General features: G+C 44.7%; 1 protein-coding gene across 1 annotated transcript in view; it reads right to left on the bottom strand.

Annotated features, from left to right (window-relative positions):
• Window positions 1-364: 364 nt before the first annotated feature.
• Window positions 365-16,397, bottom strand: part of LOC103766630 (melatonin receptor type 1C) — a 42,846-nt gene continuing 26,813 nt past the window's right edge. Inside the window, exon 3 of the mRNA XM_029959185.1 lies at window positions 365-3,768. Coding sequence (XP_029815045.1) covers window positions 2,900-3,768 — 869 coding nt within the window. The 3' untranslated portion in view covers window positions 365-2,899. The remainder of the gene's footprint in view (window positions 3,769-16,397) is intronic.

Raw genomic sequence — 16,397 nt, 5'->3', positions numbered from 1 at the left:
GCAAGACTGAGCTCAGGACTCCAACCATGGTGGCTGCATCAGCCCAGCTCTGGGCACCTTCACTGGGCCACCCAGAGCCCTTCTGAACAGGTCATGCCAGGGCTCTTTGTGCTGTCAGATGGACAGTGCCCATCACAGACTCATCCCCACCCTGCAGTGGTAGCAGGGCCTGCACGTTCAGGGAGCTGCTCAGATCCACCCCAGCACAGCAGGGACTGAGCCTGTGCCCTGTGGAGACCTGGGCAGGAGTTAGGCTCAGACCCAACAGCAGAAGATGAGCAGATTCCACTACCATTTTGCATAGTTTGGTTCAGTGACTCTCTGTGAGTCCTGGAGAGATGACCTACCACCCTCCTGCTGCTCCCCTTCCTACCAGGTGTAGCAGGGACTCTCACAGCTTGCCTGTTTGGGACCTCTTTGGACTTGGTTTGGTTCAAATACTTGCTGGCTGTTACTTCGGAGCCTGAATAAGAAATAGTGCAAATACAAGCTTAAATTAAAAAAAAAAAACAAACCACATTGCCTTCACTGAACATTCAGTTAAAAAGACAAGGATCCATAAAGATGAAACCCCAGTTTTGGGGTATCTGAGATATTTGGCAAACATGCACAAGATTCTTCATGATTGTCTTAAAGGAGTACGTTTCCCTTGGCGCTAGATGCCTCAAATTATTTGCTAATGTGAGTCTAACTAACACTGTCGTGGCTAATTGCAAATGACTTTGAAGACTAGTCATGGAACACAGGACATCTCCCTGGCGAAACAGGACAAACACTCCCTGCAGTTATGGATTCCTCAGTGCTTTTCTTATCCTAGTTTAACTCCAAATGATTTTGCTTGCATGGAATGGTGTGAATTCACCCAGGGTGGTTTTTCTGGAAGGCGAACGGACCATGTTTTTTTCTGAGGGTCAAAATACCTTTATTTGGCCATGCTCAGGCATATTAAGAGGCCAAAACAGAACTCTGTTTGATTCCTATTATGGGAGGCTGGCTGCAGTGCATTTTAAAACAACAATCATCTGAAGTGGCTGAGATGTTCAAGTTTGAAACTTCATAAAGTGCCAGGGCGCTCTACAAATGCAGGGACCCCCCTGGTACTGCAGAGACCCCACATGGCAGCAGGCACACTGTAGAACTCATGCAGAGTTTCTTGGCCCACTTACTGAAGGGGCTTAACTTCTCTCAACTCCTCTTCCCCCCAAAAATCAGCAGAACAAACATTCAGCAGCAAGTTGCTTTAAGCAAGCAACGCACAAATGGCTCGCTATCTTCACTGTGGATTAGGCACACAGCCCGGCCAGGGGTTTGGGAAATCCTACGTGCCTCCATCTCCAGGTGCCTACATGATACTGCAAAGTCTGGTCTCAAGTGTTTCAGGGTTCAGCCCTGGGAACTAGTCCTGCTTTGACTAGAACCAAAGAGAAAAGACCACTGTCTTCAACCAGGGGCAGGGCTGCCTGCTGTCCTCGCCGGGGGCTCAGACCTGCTCCTCTCCCCACTGTGCCACTCGGTGCACCTGCACTAAGTCAGGTGTGCTAGCCTGAAGGCACAGTTACACCAGGGGGAGTTTTACCTGTTGATCTTATGGGACAGTTTCAAAGCAAGATCCACATATTTAAAAGCATAAAGAGATGAATTCACAATGAAACTAAGAAAACAAAGAAGTCATCATATTTACAGAGAGCTGCCATCACACACGCTCCATTAAAGAAATAGCCTTATCTTTGCCCATGTGTTTGTTTCTAACATGATAGTGGACTCCCCAGCACTTCAGGACATTGTTTCCAATCATACAGATAGCACACTTCAGGCTTTAACAGAATTGATGCATAATTATGCTTAAGTAGCTTTTGTCTCCCAGTTCCATGCGTTAATTACAGTTTTATACATGAATAAAATAAAAAAAAAGTCCACTTTTTCTCCCCACAGCAAATTCATGTTCTGTGGTGGGCAAAAGCAAGGATTTTTGGAACATTGCCTTCCCCTTCTCCCTTTTCCTCCAAGTGTAAATGGTACTGGAACCTAAAAGCCAGCATCTGCATTACACAGATGGGACTCTGCTATGTTCTTTTTTTTTTTTTTATGATGTTCATGTAGCAGTGACTTGTAAGAGACATTTGGAATGAATGCTGGCTATGACAGGATACTGCCTAAATTAGAATCAGGCTCCAAGTATCTTCCTGCAATTAGATTATGTCATACGTTGTATTCTTACTCATGGCCTGGGAAGGAGAGTGCAAGGGTACTTAATATTTGTAGATATTCAATTAAAATGAGTGCATCAGACACTCACTGGTCTGGATTCTGCCTGCCTCACATCTAGTCCAGGCTTGCTTCTAAATCTTAAGAGGAAAGAAAAAGGGAAGTGAACGCGCACACACAGTGGAAGTCACCAGGCCCATACGTATGCCTGCTGGCTAATACAGCCTTTACCTAACTAAAAGGTAAAAAGCCATGCAGTTTAAACTTCAGTTTATATAGTATGGGTTAAGCTAATGCTAGAAAAATAGAATTCAGAGGGAGGGGAGAAAGGTTTACGTGTAATAAATGGCAATTTTGCTGTCTCCTGAAGGTTGCATTTCAAGCATAACTGCATTTCTCCATGCACTCTGAACGCTTCCCTTTTGGGGTATTGGCATGCTTGTGGCAAAAGCAACCAAACCTATTAATGAGGCACACAGTGAAAGACGGCACATGAAAAAAAAATCAGTCCTTTCCATTCTGACATTCCTCACTCGAAGCCTTGATGCTGCAGCAGGAAGCTAAGCATGAAAGGTAGCAGACTCCTTCCTTGCACGAGGGGCCAGGCAACACCAGCTGTGCAATGCACACAGCTAGAAAGGCTCTTATATACTATATATACAATTGTAATCCAGAATAAATAGTATGTCCTGACTCATAAGTGTATTTCAGCGTGGTTGTTGTTGGTTGTTATGGCTGGAGAATGCTTGCTTTTCATCCCTTCTGTCCCGCCCTTGGACACGTCGATGAACAGCAACCTGGGAGTCCACAGTGTCAGCAATATCCTTTTGTACTCCTTCCTAAAATTCTGGTTAAGAAGCCCATAGATCACAGCATTGAGGCAGCTGTTGAAATAGGCCATAAAATAGCTCAGGACAAAAAGCCATTCTGGAATGTGTGGCTGCACTTTTGAAGGATTAATGGAAACGGCAAGGCCAATAAAGTTTAATGGTCCCCAGCACACAGCAAAAAGGACAAAAACCACAAACATAGTCAAGAAGTTCCGGATGTCAGCTGCTCTGAGCTTCTGCTTGCAGTCTTGTCTCACCCGGTGTTTGACCTGAATCACTAAAATCCAGATCCGTAGGTAGCAAAACGTCACGACGGACAGCGGGACGATGAAGTGAACGACCACCACTGTGATGGTGTAGGACGTACTCACCGTCTGGGCAAAGGTGCAGGAGTAAATCCGGGGGTCATACTGCAAGGAACCAACAAAGAAGTTTGGCACAATGGCCACCACCGTGAGTATCCAGGTCAGGCAGAGATAGCAGCAGGTGTTCTTCAGGTTGAAGAGCTTGTCGTACCGAAGGCTGTGGCAGATGTAGCAATAGCGGTTGATTGCGATCGCCGTGATGTTGAAAATGGACCCGATGACACTTAAGCCCATCAGGAACCCGCTTATCTGGCAGTGGACATTTCCCATGGTCCATCCATTATGGAAGATGGCACTCAAGATCAGAGGGTATGGATAAACTGCAACCACAAGGTCTGCGACGGACAAACTGACGACAAAGATGTTGCCTACAGAAAAGAAAAAGAGACCACGAGAGGTTAACATACGTCCAGATAGACAACTTGCAACTCAGAACTCCTCTTTAGGCCTAACTCTTCTCATGGGCTTCACTCTAGTCTCCTTTTGGAACTTGAAACCCTAGGGCAGCACACTAGAAAAAGTAGTGGTTTACCAAACTCTGCTACTTTGAGGTGTATCCGCAGTGGTGTAAAGGAAAACATTACTAGATAGTAGATCTATATAAATATATATAGAGAGAGTGTATATATACAGTAGAGGCTATGTGTAACACATTTAAGGTGTTAACACCTCTGCCCTTATGTGATACAGGCAACATCCCAGACAACTGTTCACACCTGCACTTCCTCTTCAAACCCTCCTATCCTGCTGTCTACTAGAATACATATATTTTTTAAAAAATCACTAAAAAGAGGTATTTTTCTGTAGTATCCATGAAAGGACTCTCAAATCTCAGTTCAGCCAGGTCAGTGGCTTTAGGACTTGGAAAACACACCCAAGGGCTGTCGGAAAGCACGGTCCCATTGCCATTGCAGTTGGCTCATTGCTATGTTTGTGCCAACAAAAACCATCAGGACAAGTCAACAGTTCATATCAGGCCACTGCATGCTGACCGGAAAACAGTCCAGACTTGGGAACAGCCCCCGGCACTGTGGAGCTGAGGCAGCTGACACAGTGTCACTTAAAAATAAGTATTAGTGGAGGTCATGTGGAGTGCTGAAATCTTTTCAGAGAGAAATTTTACATAGAGAGGTTTACCAGAGCACACAGCTTCTTTGGTTGCTGGGCCTCAGTGCTGCTTTCTTGCTGATTTAATAACTTACTGAGAGCTCTATAAAATGCGGTCACCAAAGCTGGTCCCTATGTAAATAACTCCATTTGTGCCACTCTCAAGGGCAGAACCACTGGTTCTAAGCTGTGATGGTGCAGGCGCCACAGAGATGGAACGCTCTTCTGAACCAATTTTATTCATTCTATCAAAAATATGCACTTCAACAAAATGCGTCCCCAGCACCAGGATTTCATTTTGGAAAGTTTTTCCAAAACCATTTTCAAGGCAGAGAAACAGAGAGGTATCAGCAACCCAATTTAGGAGACTTCCAGAGGACGCCTGGAGACAGACTCAACTGATAGGACCACAACTCTTCACTGGGATACACGTTTAAATACACACGCAGCTGGAGAGCACGTCTCTGCCTTTGCTGGGGATGAGAGTCACATTCAGCACCCAGTTCTGAATCAGGCAAAACAGAACAAAGCTGAGTATTTCCTAGTTAAGACAGCACATCAGTGGATTTAATCCAAAGCTTAGTAAAATCATAGGGAAAATTATTAGTCTCACATCACTGCCAGCTGCTGGGATAAATAAGCAGTCTCCACCAGTCTTTCTTCACTAACTTGAATAGTTGTGTGGAAGTAAAAAATATAAAGGAAAAAATCTATAAAAATAATATTCACAGGATGCTCTTCACAGTTTGGATTCAATCCAAGAGCACAGTATTATGTGTACTGTTTTGACACGACTTCATTGCATGTTGCTCCAGCGGGGAGAAAATGAGATGGTTTTATCAAGAGAAGAATAATCTCTTCCATGTGGGGAGCAAACTTGCCCTCCTCTGCCCCAGGCTTTCACCTTGCAGCCTCAGCTCCCCTGTCAGCTGGCACATCTATGGCACAGGCAGGGTGCTAGGTGCCTGAAAATATGGTCAGAAAGGTTCACTCAGTACTATTTCACAGAAAGAAAACCATCTTCCATTTTATTTGGGAAGCGCTCAACTTCATAATTTTCTTCTGGTGAGATGAATGGGAAGGTCAGACCCATATAACAGACACTGGAAGGTCAGTCCTGAAAATCAGTGCATTCTTAATGACTGAGTACTGAAAAGAGGTGGCACACTGCATGCCACCAAAGCAGAATATGCAAGAGGAGGCTCCAGCTGAGGGACAGGGTCAGGTTCACTGGCACTGTGACAAGGCTGCCACCTCCATTCCACACCTCCCACAGCTCCTTCTCCTTTTCCCTGCACATGGACCAGCAGCAGCCTCAGGGCAGCCAGGGTCAGGCTTCAGCCCTCCGTGGGGACAGGCCATCGTGGCATTCCTGCACACAGAACTGGAGAAGCACTGGCAGCCATCCCAGCTAGGACAAGGGGGCCCAGGGACAGAGGCCGTGGTGGCACAAGTCCTGTCCTGGTCATGTCCTGCTGCCAGGCAGCACCACAGCCAGTGCAGGCAGCTGAGCTGCTGGGCCTGCCATGGGCTGGAGCCCCAAAAGCAGGAAAAGGAGACAGTGAGAGCCAAGAATGGCAGGGAACAGGAGGATGAGGCTCTCTGTGCACCCCACCTCTGCAGCCCCATCATCTCCCGCATCCTTGTCCCAGCAGGTGTTGGCTGGTGGGAGCCAGGCAGCCTCTACAAATCCCTCTCTCTCCTTTCAGGTTGACAAGAGGAGATCATTTCCTGGCCCACAGCGAGCACATGAGCAGCACCATAGACCCCATAGGCCCCATAAACCTCATGGGCCACAAAGGCCCCTTAATCTTAAGACATTTAATCTTAATTAAAAAATAATGAAATAATAATAATTAAAAATAATTAAAATTCTAATCAAATCTTAACAAAAGATTTCAGTTTTCTAATGGTGCTCGTCTGTGACCGGTCCACTGGGAGAAAGATGGGCCCTGGCCTGCACCCCATGTCCCCAGGGGCTGGCTTTGCCCATAACAAAGGGCTTGGAGTGCCTGGTGGGAAAGCTGTTGCCATGGGCATCCTTCACAGCAACCCTGTCAAATACCCCTGGGGTGTCCCTCCTGCTTGGGGATCAGCCCAGTATGGCCAAGGTGGCACCACCAGCCACCATGCACAGGTTCCCAGGCCATGCACTGATGCTCTGTGCTATTGGCTAATTATTAAAATAGGAGTAACTTGGGTTAAACATTGCTTCAGCCTCACAATCCCTGGTTTGCTGTGAGACCACTGTGTGCCGAGCTCTGTGGCAAATAGCTCATGTCTTTCCCTCCAGAGGATGAGATGAGACCCTCATTCCCAAAGACACTGCAGAATATTAAGCCATCTAATGTGTCTTTTAGGGAAGGTAAAGACCAGTATCCTACTGGATACATGATCTTCATCACTGCTTTTTTTACATTTTTCCATGATAAAACAAAAGAGTCTTGCCCATAAATAATACCATCAGGACTTTATCTCCAACTTAAATTTATCTGCTTCTGTGACACTATTTTCAGATGTATCTTTTTATCTTTATTGGCATGTGACTGTATTTCCTTATTAGCTTTCACATTTTCCGTTCCTTTTTTAACTTCTACTTAGTATAAACTGGTTTGTGTGCCACTGTGCTCCATCCCCCAGTTATGGAGTAACACATAAAGAGGGAGGGATGGTGGAGAAAAGCATGTCTAACACATGGATACTGGTAATACAGACTTGGCTACATTTTCAGAGAAACTATAAATCCTTTTATATTACAGAAGTCCAACTCACAGCTTAGGTTATAGAGGTACAATACACTGTTCACAGTGTAATCCACAATTGTTTGGAAAAAAACCCCCACCCCAAAACAACCTGAAGCCTAGTTGCTTGAGCAGATTATAGACATGTGCAAATAATACAAGTGGGAATTTATCCCAGAACATCTTCTACCCTAGTATTCCTGTCTTTGAGCTCCCCCTCTCCCTCCCATAAATCTATTTCTGTTCATTCTAACTCTGCTCCTGTACTCCAGCAGTTCCCTGGCCCTGCCTCTCATTTTGCCTGGATTATCCAATGACACAGTTTATATGAGGACTTATTGTCAAGCCCTGGTTCTAAGAAATGTGGAAATACCTCAATGAATTCTGCAAATCAATAAACCACATACGTAAAGCTCTTCACTGGCAGGCTGCCCCAACAGCACCTGACTTTCATTCTGTGGTACTGTTCCACAGAGATTAACTGAGCACCGCTGTAGAAACAGCAGGGTCACTGGCCCTGCCTGCCTCAAGAGGTTGTTGGAAATCCCCTGGTGCTCAAATTCCAGTCCTAGAGATCCAGCCTCTCCCTACTGTTCCCACACAGCAGCTGTGGGCTGTCCTTTACAGGCTGTGGTTTAGGTATCCTGAACCTACAGGAGAGGGTAAAAGGCAAGGAGGGAGGAGGAGGGAGGTAAAATATTTTTACGAAAATTGTATCTTTTTCTACATCTCAAAACGTCCAAAGCAAGCACCCAAACCTCTTTTTTCTCTGTTATCCATATAAAGCTCTCTCACATTCACATTCTTTGCTGAAGTATTACACAGCTACAGAACTGCTTCCTTCAGGTGAACAAGACAGAGATGCTCAATGCAACCTGAAGTCAGTACTGTTATTTTGTAAAGCCAACGCTGAAACTGAATTGTCCTGAATGACAGTATTTGCACCAGAAATACAGTTGTGTGGATCAACTTCTGCTAGCTGGCACAGTCCAGCTCCAACTGAGCCTGCTGTCCAGGCTGCCCCTTCCTCCCAGCCACTGTGCAGGGATTTGAGTCCAAATAGACAGTGCCCAGCACGGCATTTTGAGGCAAACAAAACCACATACAACAGCCTCAAAGGTGGCAAGTGAGAAGCTGACCCATGAGCACAATGGACATGAGTGCCAGGGGACTCACTGCATGACCAGTCACCTTGCTGCTCCAACCTCTTCCCAGCAGTGACATCAGACCCTGGCATCTGTCCAGCTGCTGCCAGAATAACTGACAGCTGCAGAAAAGCAAGTCTAAAAACCTACATTGAGGAAAAGGTGCTAAGATACACAATGACATAATGCTAAAAGTTTATTGGTGTGACTGGTATGTTTGCAGTGACTTTTTACTATCATAATGACAAGCCACAGCTTACAATAAATAGAATCTTAAACTTTATGTTTGTTCATTCAGGTTTTATGAAAAAGTCAACAGACGCATGTGTCCCAGATAAACTGGAAGTAAGACACACGTCAACCTCACAGAGATATATATATAATGAGGTTCAGTAAACAATTTAACAGGCAATGACTGTAAAGCAAGCCTCTGATGACCACTTATCATAATCTAATACTCTCCGTTTAACCCTCCAAAGCTTATGCTCACTGCAAAGCAGAAACAAAATGTACTGTTTGCCCCAAGCGAAAAGATAAAAGTCATAAAGAGCTTTATTCAGCATGCAACAAGACTCTTTATTACCTCTGATAGTCTCCTTTTCCTGTTTGTTTTTACCTGCCACTTTGCTGTGTGATTGCTTGTGTGTCACTAACCTCCAGCCTACAGATCTGAAGTGTGTTCTGCAAACTAAGTGGCAGTTCATAGAAAACACTTTCCGATCAATTTTCTTCCTTTTATAACATAAAGATACCATTGACCACGTGCAATCATATTGATCATGTACTGCTGCAGTTTAAATGGGTAACAACGCCCTGGTGTTGGGGGATGCTGATCCTGCAGCCCTTGCTCTGACAAGCATTTCTTAGATCACCAACTCTAAAGGGTCATTTCTGGGGTAGACAATATTTACCCCACCAAAGCACATTAAGAACCATCCTTCTGTTGGGGACCATGACCTATGGCACTGCTCCATGCAAGCTCCCGGATTCCAGGGCACTGTGAACACCACAGACAATGGCACAGGAGGAATCCCAGACTGTTAACTGCCATCTCTTTCCACCGTTCTGATAAGCACTAATACATCTGACATGCCCACATGACAGCCCAGCATGTACTTACTCATTTTGACAACTGAAAATGTTTGACAGGGGAGCACAAGTGAAAACTGGAGAAACTCTCCCTGAGATACAGGCAATAGGGGGGAAAAAAAAATATTTGTTGTTCAATTCATTAATCCATAAATTTTAATTGAGGATTTTATTTGTGTATTTAGGGAGTCCTTTCAAAGAGAGGAATAAACAAAAGAAAGGAAAAGGCATTCAATTAATTATCTGTTATCATTACTCCATTAGGATTCAGAGGGGGATAAAGCGTGGTTTCCTGCAGTTAAACAGACAGTGCAGTTGGGCTGCCAGCTGCTCTCAAATCCTGACAGTGCTGCACAAAATGATACAGAGGGTAATAACACAAAGGACAGGAGGTATCGCCAACCCATAGTACTCTTAGGACATAAGGTTAGAGAACACAGAAATATCCAATTTAAGGACATCATCAAGGTCCTAAAAAATGCGTAAAACTCCAGAATAATTTAACTTTTTCCTGAAAATAGTCCTTTGAGATCTCTTGGCACAACCGTGAAGACAAAGAACAGCAGCATGTGCTGGGCTACCATTACCTTGTTTGTTGGCATCATTCCCCATGGGAAAACTGTGGGCACTTAGAGTTGCTCCCTGCCTTGTGCCAGCCCTGTAGATGCACAGGAGCATGGCCAAGGCAGTGCAGGAGGCAGTCTGCAGAAGGAACTCTCCTCCTCCTCCTCTATCTTCCTTGACCAGGTGCTTTGGCATCATTTTGGAGCCACGACCATCAGTTACATGAGCCTTCTCATCAGTACCTCGCTCCAGCTGTGAAAGCTGCCTTTCCCTCTGGACCTGCGAGAGAGACTTGCTTCCAGGAGGAGGAGAAAAACCTCCCAGTATTTACCAGAGAAGAAAGGACCAGCCCTCCCCCCTGTTTCAATTACATTTATTTTGTTATGCACCACATATTCTTTCGGCTGATGGCTAAAGAATTGCTTACATTGCCAGGTGAAGGACTGGATTACTGAATTTTACACTTACTTTAGGTCATGACCTTTTAATTGTATTGCTGCCAAAACCATATTTGAGCCATGCCTTCAGCTGCTCTGATTGAATGCAGCGAAGGGCATGAGTTGGCAGTGCTCACACCCCAGAGATTCATAACTTTCCTCTGGCTAAGGCCAATGAGATTCACAGTCCTGGCTGAGCTCAGAGGTCTGGGGAAATGGGTTGGAAATTAGAGACCAGCCCTGTTCACATGATTTCATATCTTTCCTTATATCAGTTACCCTTACAGTGAAAACAATGTAAAGGGGAGGATTTTTCTCTGGCTGTGACGCAGATGGTAGCTGGACATTCACTCTTGAATGAATAAAAAGTATTTTAATTACATCTTCTTCTGAACCCTTAAAAAGTGGTCAGCCCTCTTCTGTACCAGTGCAGAGCAACTTCCCCATTTTCAGAGTTCCAGATATTTTATAAACAAAAAGAAGTTCTTAGACCATCCCAGAGAAACACTGTTTGGCAAGTTTCCCCATTATTCCCCATTAATCCTAACATGTCCTGCTCAGCTTAGGCAAACCTTCCTGAAAAGATGATCTGAACACAGTATAAAGAAAGGGGAAACAATGTAAAGTTGACATTTTACCTACCTCCAAAAATTTTCAAATTTCTAAAAATACTGTTTTCTGTTCAGTTAAGTGCCTTTTAATGACTTCTTCCTGTGTTTTCCTGGAAATTCTGACCCTTTTCATGAGGGAAAACCACAATGCTGCAATTCTTCTGGATTTCTAAACTTAGCTCTTGTTAGTGTGATGTTTTTCCTGGATGCAACTATGACCACTGAATCTGCTAGTAATGGAGGAGGAATAAGTGGTGGTCTTGATCCAGCTCTTAATAAATACAAAAAAAGTGCTAAAAAGTGCCCCTTCTGGTTATGGGTTCCAGACTCCTGACATTTCACTGTTTTATCCACCGAACTCATCGCCTGCACTAAAGCTGTGAGATAGAGAGCCAATCCACTTAAAATCTTGGTTCTTCCCTGTATCACTTCCAAATTCTTGGACTAAAGATGGGCCTGGAAACACCTCCTGCCTTCACAGCAAATCGCAGCAAGGCTGATGGAGAGCAAGTGTCGGAGGCAGGAGGCCCTTGGGACAACCCTCCAATTTGCACCGAGCAAGAGGAAGCCTCAGCACCTCTGTCAGCACCAGCTGAGCCTGCATGGCACTGGCTGCAGTGTCTGACTCTGCAAGGACACCATGGCTGATGGACACCTACTCCTTAAGGCAGCTTCTCTTGGGAGACAGTGGTCTCTGGGAAGAGTCTAAACAAAACCCCATGCAGCCAAAGGAGAGTGAGTCCAGGTACCTAAACTCACACTTGACACCTCAGATACCAGTGTCACCCTCTGAATTCCAGCTGTCTCCTTCTGCCTGAAATCCCTGCTGAGTGGCTCTATGTGATTTTAAGAAATCACCTAATTCACATCCAGGCTGTGTAGGGAGTGCAGGCCAATGCCCCTATGTTTACCCTCCCATACTGGCCACATGGGCACAGGGGCAAGCTTTACCAGCCCACATTAATTCCAAGCCCATTATTTCTCACCTGGTTTGTAAAGTGCCCTGAAAGAGGAAAGGCCCTGTATAAACACAAAACATTATTATTGCCAGCATCCATTGAAATGACAAACCAACATCCATCCTCTCCAGGTCCCAGCAGCTGTACTGCCACCATTTGCCATCTGTTACTATTCTAGAAAAAAATCTGTGAACTCAGGCTTAATAGACTTAATAATGCTCTTTTGCAATTGTTGCTGGTCAAAGTGTGTTCCTGGCCTGGAAAGGGGCTGTGTGCAAGCAACCGATTCCTAGGCAGCTGTCAGGCAGAGTGTACAGTCGGATGTGAACACACAGCTGATTTTATTGATAAAAATCCTGTCTGACTGCCCTGGAGAGCCCTGCTGAGCCACCACAGCTGAGCCCAGGAGCTGCTCCTTCTCCTCCCTGTGCCTCACCAGCATGGTTTGTTGACTAAACCTTGGTGACGGGCACCAGCCACTACACCCACGGACATCCACTCAAAAGGAGCAGATGTTACCCTGCCACAATTAACAGCTTGACATCCCAGCCTTGCCATCCCAGGGATCAGTCTCCCTAGTCCCAGCCTTTTCTGCTTAGTTGGTGGGAACAGGAGGTGGGTTTTTTCCTTGTAACTCTTTTTAATTGTATATAGAAATGATGAACCTACTAAAAAAAAAGTTACCAGACAAAAATGTTTCTATCAGTGAAGGCCATTTAGCCTTTAATTCATTCTCGACCAAATCTTGTTCAAGTCTGTTAGAGGCAGGCTGTGGTAAGTCTGTTGATTAAGCCTTAGGATGGACTGAAGGAGTTGTGTGAGGTGAGGACTGTCCAAGGCAAAGAGGGGGAGACTCCAAGCAGCCGGCTTTCCCAGGAGGTGTTAAAGGCCGCTTTATGAGGGTTGTTTGTGTACACACACAGGTTCCATGATACCAAACTCAGATGCCATTTTCAAGGTAGACCTTAATAACCTTTTCAAAAATTCAGACTTGAAACAAAGTAGCGTTGTACAGAACCCAACTTCAGAGGAGAGCAAGTCGAGCCTAGTGCATAAGGAAAAAGCTCAGTCTGGACACAGACCAGCACAACACAGTATGCTGCCCCAAATCCAGCCTCTAACAGACTGATCTAACTGACCTCTAACACGTACTGATCCTGGCATCAGTATCTCCTCTAGCACTCTGTCCAACAAGAGCAAGAGACTAACATACAAAGTCACTTGCTGTACAAAGATAGAGGTAATTTTTAGACCAAAAAGGTAATCAAAATATGAAATAACTAAGCCTAAATCAATAATTAGAGGAATAGTAACAGAAGAGCTTGAGCTAAGAACAGTTACTCTGGGTACAGATACTAAGACAGAGCAGCTGTGCTCTGAGCATCCTCACCTCGGGGAGGCAGAGATGGGCTCACATGCCAGAGAAGGTGATCTGCCTTCCCCACTCTGGGTTGTTCTGGAGGCTGTTTCCCTGCCTAGCTGATCTTGCCTCCTCAGGAACTTAATGAATTTCAGTTCTCCATTGCCAAGACAGATTAGTCCATACCATACAGATTATTTGGCTGAAATTCTTTTCTCATCTGTTCTGAAGAGGGTAAACAAATGCCATTCCTTGAACCAGAATCTGATCTCACATAGGTAGGGCCAGTCTGAAATGAATGCAGCACAAGTGGGCTTGTCAATCTGCTACCCCTGCAAGCTGTCTAGAAAGACATGAAATTTAAGTTGTACCAGTCTGCACTTTTCTTAAGAGTATTACAGGGCAAATATTAGGTTTATTAATGAAGAAAAGCTGTCTTGAAAGCAGGTGTCAAAGAAAGGGGAATGCAGGGATGTAAGGAAGAGAGCCATCATGCAGAGAGCTGTGGGATGCACAGCCTACAGCAGGAAGCTGCCTTGCTCATAGCCAAATGAACACTGCAGTGTGCCCTGACAGAGCTGCCTTTCATGTGCCTTAGCAGTCCTTTTTTGTACAGCTTAGATTTGCCTTAAATCTGTCCTCAATGTAACGGCACAGCATCCTTTTCCTCTTGCTATAAACAATGTGTTGAGTAAACAGGCTGAAAATAGGGTTGGCAGGGAATGGAGGAAAGCAGACCAGCTTCTCTCCATCCTCACTCCTTGGATATTCCCCAGACTTAACCTACTTGGGTCTTCCTGTCTCATGCACCAAGTTTGCACCCTATGATCTGATCAGTCAATGGCTGGATGCCTCCCTAAATCATAGCTGGTCCCTCCTTGATTTGGGCTTGGGGTGAGGAATTCACTGGCCAAGCAAAGACATCCCTGACCATGACTCATGGGCAGGGCCCAACACACTCTGGTGTCAATGGAGACATGCTGAGCATGTACCAGATTGCTCATAAATGGCCTTGGTAACAAACCAGCCCCACTCTGCTCAACTTTTGTTAAGTACTGCTAGTTAAGTACTGAACTGATTAGAGGTTACCTAAATGAAGGCTTGGGTGTTAGAGCAGTAGCAGGGTGATAATCATGGTAAGATATTTATTCTACTTCTGCACAGCAGAGTTTCCTAACTACAGTTAGGAAAAGAAAGGTAATTTGGACCCAAATTATCTCCAAGGTGATAATCTCGTTGTAGGCTACAGCACAGTCCTGGTATGCCTTACAGTGCTGTGCTGCAATTGTGAGGCTTTTCTTCTGATGGCCTTAACGTGCTTTTTTTAAAAAATTGGTGGCCAGTGTTACAAAAGCAGGTTATACAAAAAAACTCCCATGGGGTAGATTTAGATCACAGAATTCCATACAGCCCACATGTGTTTCTCCTGTGTTCTCACACTAAAATTGGTAATGAGGCAGGTACAGCCACAGTATGCACATGCAGCGAGGATGAGGCTGGAAGAGAAACACTGCCATGAGGGACAGGAAATGACTGGGAACTACTTACATTCCTGTCCATAGTTAGTCCTCCAAACCCAGCATCCAGCCCTATAGCAAGGAAAAAGTTTGAGCTACCTGAGGTTGAGCTTCACAATTTGCTAGGAAGAGGAGTAATACTCCTTACATTATGGATGAGCAAAGAAAGAGACCCCAAGGTTTGATGGCTTCGTCAAGACTATGTGAACTGTGAGAGAAGTACTTCATGCAAATAGAAGCATAGAAAGTAAAAGAAAATCTGTTCTGGAACTCCTGGTCAATTCATAACTATTTACTAATCCCATTGGACTACTAATCCCGTGGAGAGTTACTTTCACCTGCAAACACTTTAGGGACACTGATACAATTACATCGGCAAAAGACCAATGCAAACAGTTAAAGTTGATTCAGCAAGAGCAATAATGATACTGGCAGGGGAAAAAAATGCTCTCATGCCCTCCTTTTCCCAGAAAGGAGTCCAAAAATCAGTGTTTCCCAGAACACCGTCAAAAGCTTCACTCCAGATGTTCCACAGGGTTTACAGGACTTGTGTCAAGGTTGGGTGGAGAAAGAGCAACAAGAATGATCAATCACATGAGAAACTTGGACTAGGGAGTCCCAAATGTATTGGCAAATTCATTGGCATCTGCTTCTGTTTTATTCCTAAGGACTTATTAAACTTACTTATCTTTGAGGTGCAATGTGTGGGTCTATTAAAAGAGATAATACGTTTTTGCATTAAAGTACACAGTAAACATGTTCCAACATGAATCTGTGTGAACAAATGGTTCAAGGGGGTGTGCTCTAACACTGAGCTCAGTGGGAGTCTAATGGTGGATAATATCCATCTGGCTTGAAGGTGAATAAGACTCCATGGGACTGTGACACCTCAGTGACTGGAGGAACATCTTGAAGTCAGAAGTCAGACTTGTAGGCAGCAATACATACGTTCAAAGGCAGATCTCACACTTGTGGATAATAATTGATGAGGCTGGCAGACACTTCTGCTATCAACAGCTTCCAATACAAGAGCATCACTGCATCCTGCTCCCACACAATGTTTTGCCCTCAAAAAAAAAAAAAAAAAAAGAAAAAAAAGCACAGAAAGAATAAAAGATGCTGAAAAAAGGCCAGCCACATAAGCCAAAGAAACTCTGACGTACTTAGCTCAATTGCCTAATCCTGAAATACCCGAGTCCTACTTTCTCATCTGCAGTGATAAGGGCAGGCCTACTTTTAGAGTTGTATAATCGCCATCAAGTGATGGTGCTTTCAGTGTCCCCTTAAAACTTTTCTCCCCGTTTCCCTTTTTCCCTCTAATGAACTTTTTGAACTTTTCTCAGCAAGAAATAAATCAAAGAGATTTCTTCTCTCTGAAGCTACTTAACATCCACACCACCATATATGAAAGTGGTAAAATGTAACTTGACTCCCATCAGGAACCAGGGAGGCTTGGAGAGGGCTGCA

Source organism: Manacus vitellinus, unplaced genomic scaffold (genome assembly GCF_001715985.3).
Source record: "Manacus vitellinus isolate BGI_N305 unplaced genomic scaffold, ASM171598v3 scaffold_19_pilon, whole genome shotgun sequence".
In the NCBI taxonomy this organism is placed as follows: Eukaryota; Metazoa; Chordata; class Aves; order Passeriformes; family Pipridae; genus Manacus; species Manacus vitellinus.
The sequence above is the reverse complement of the archived record's forward strand: the minus strand, read 5'-3'. Positions and strand labels throughout refer to the sequence as shown.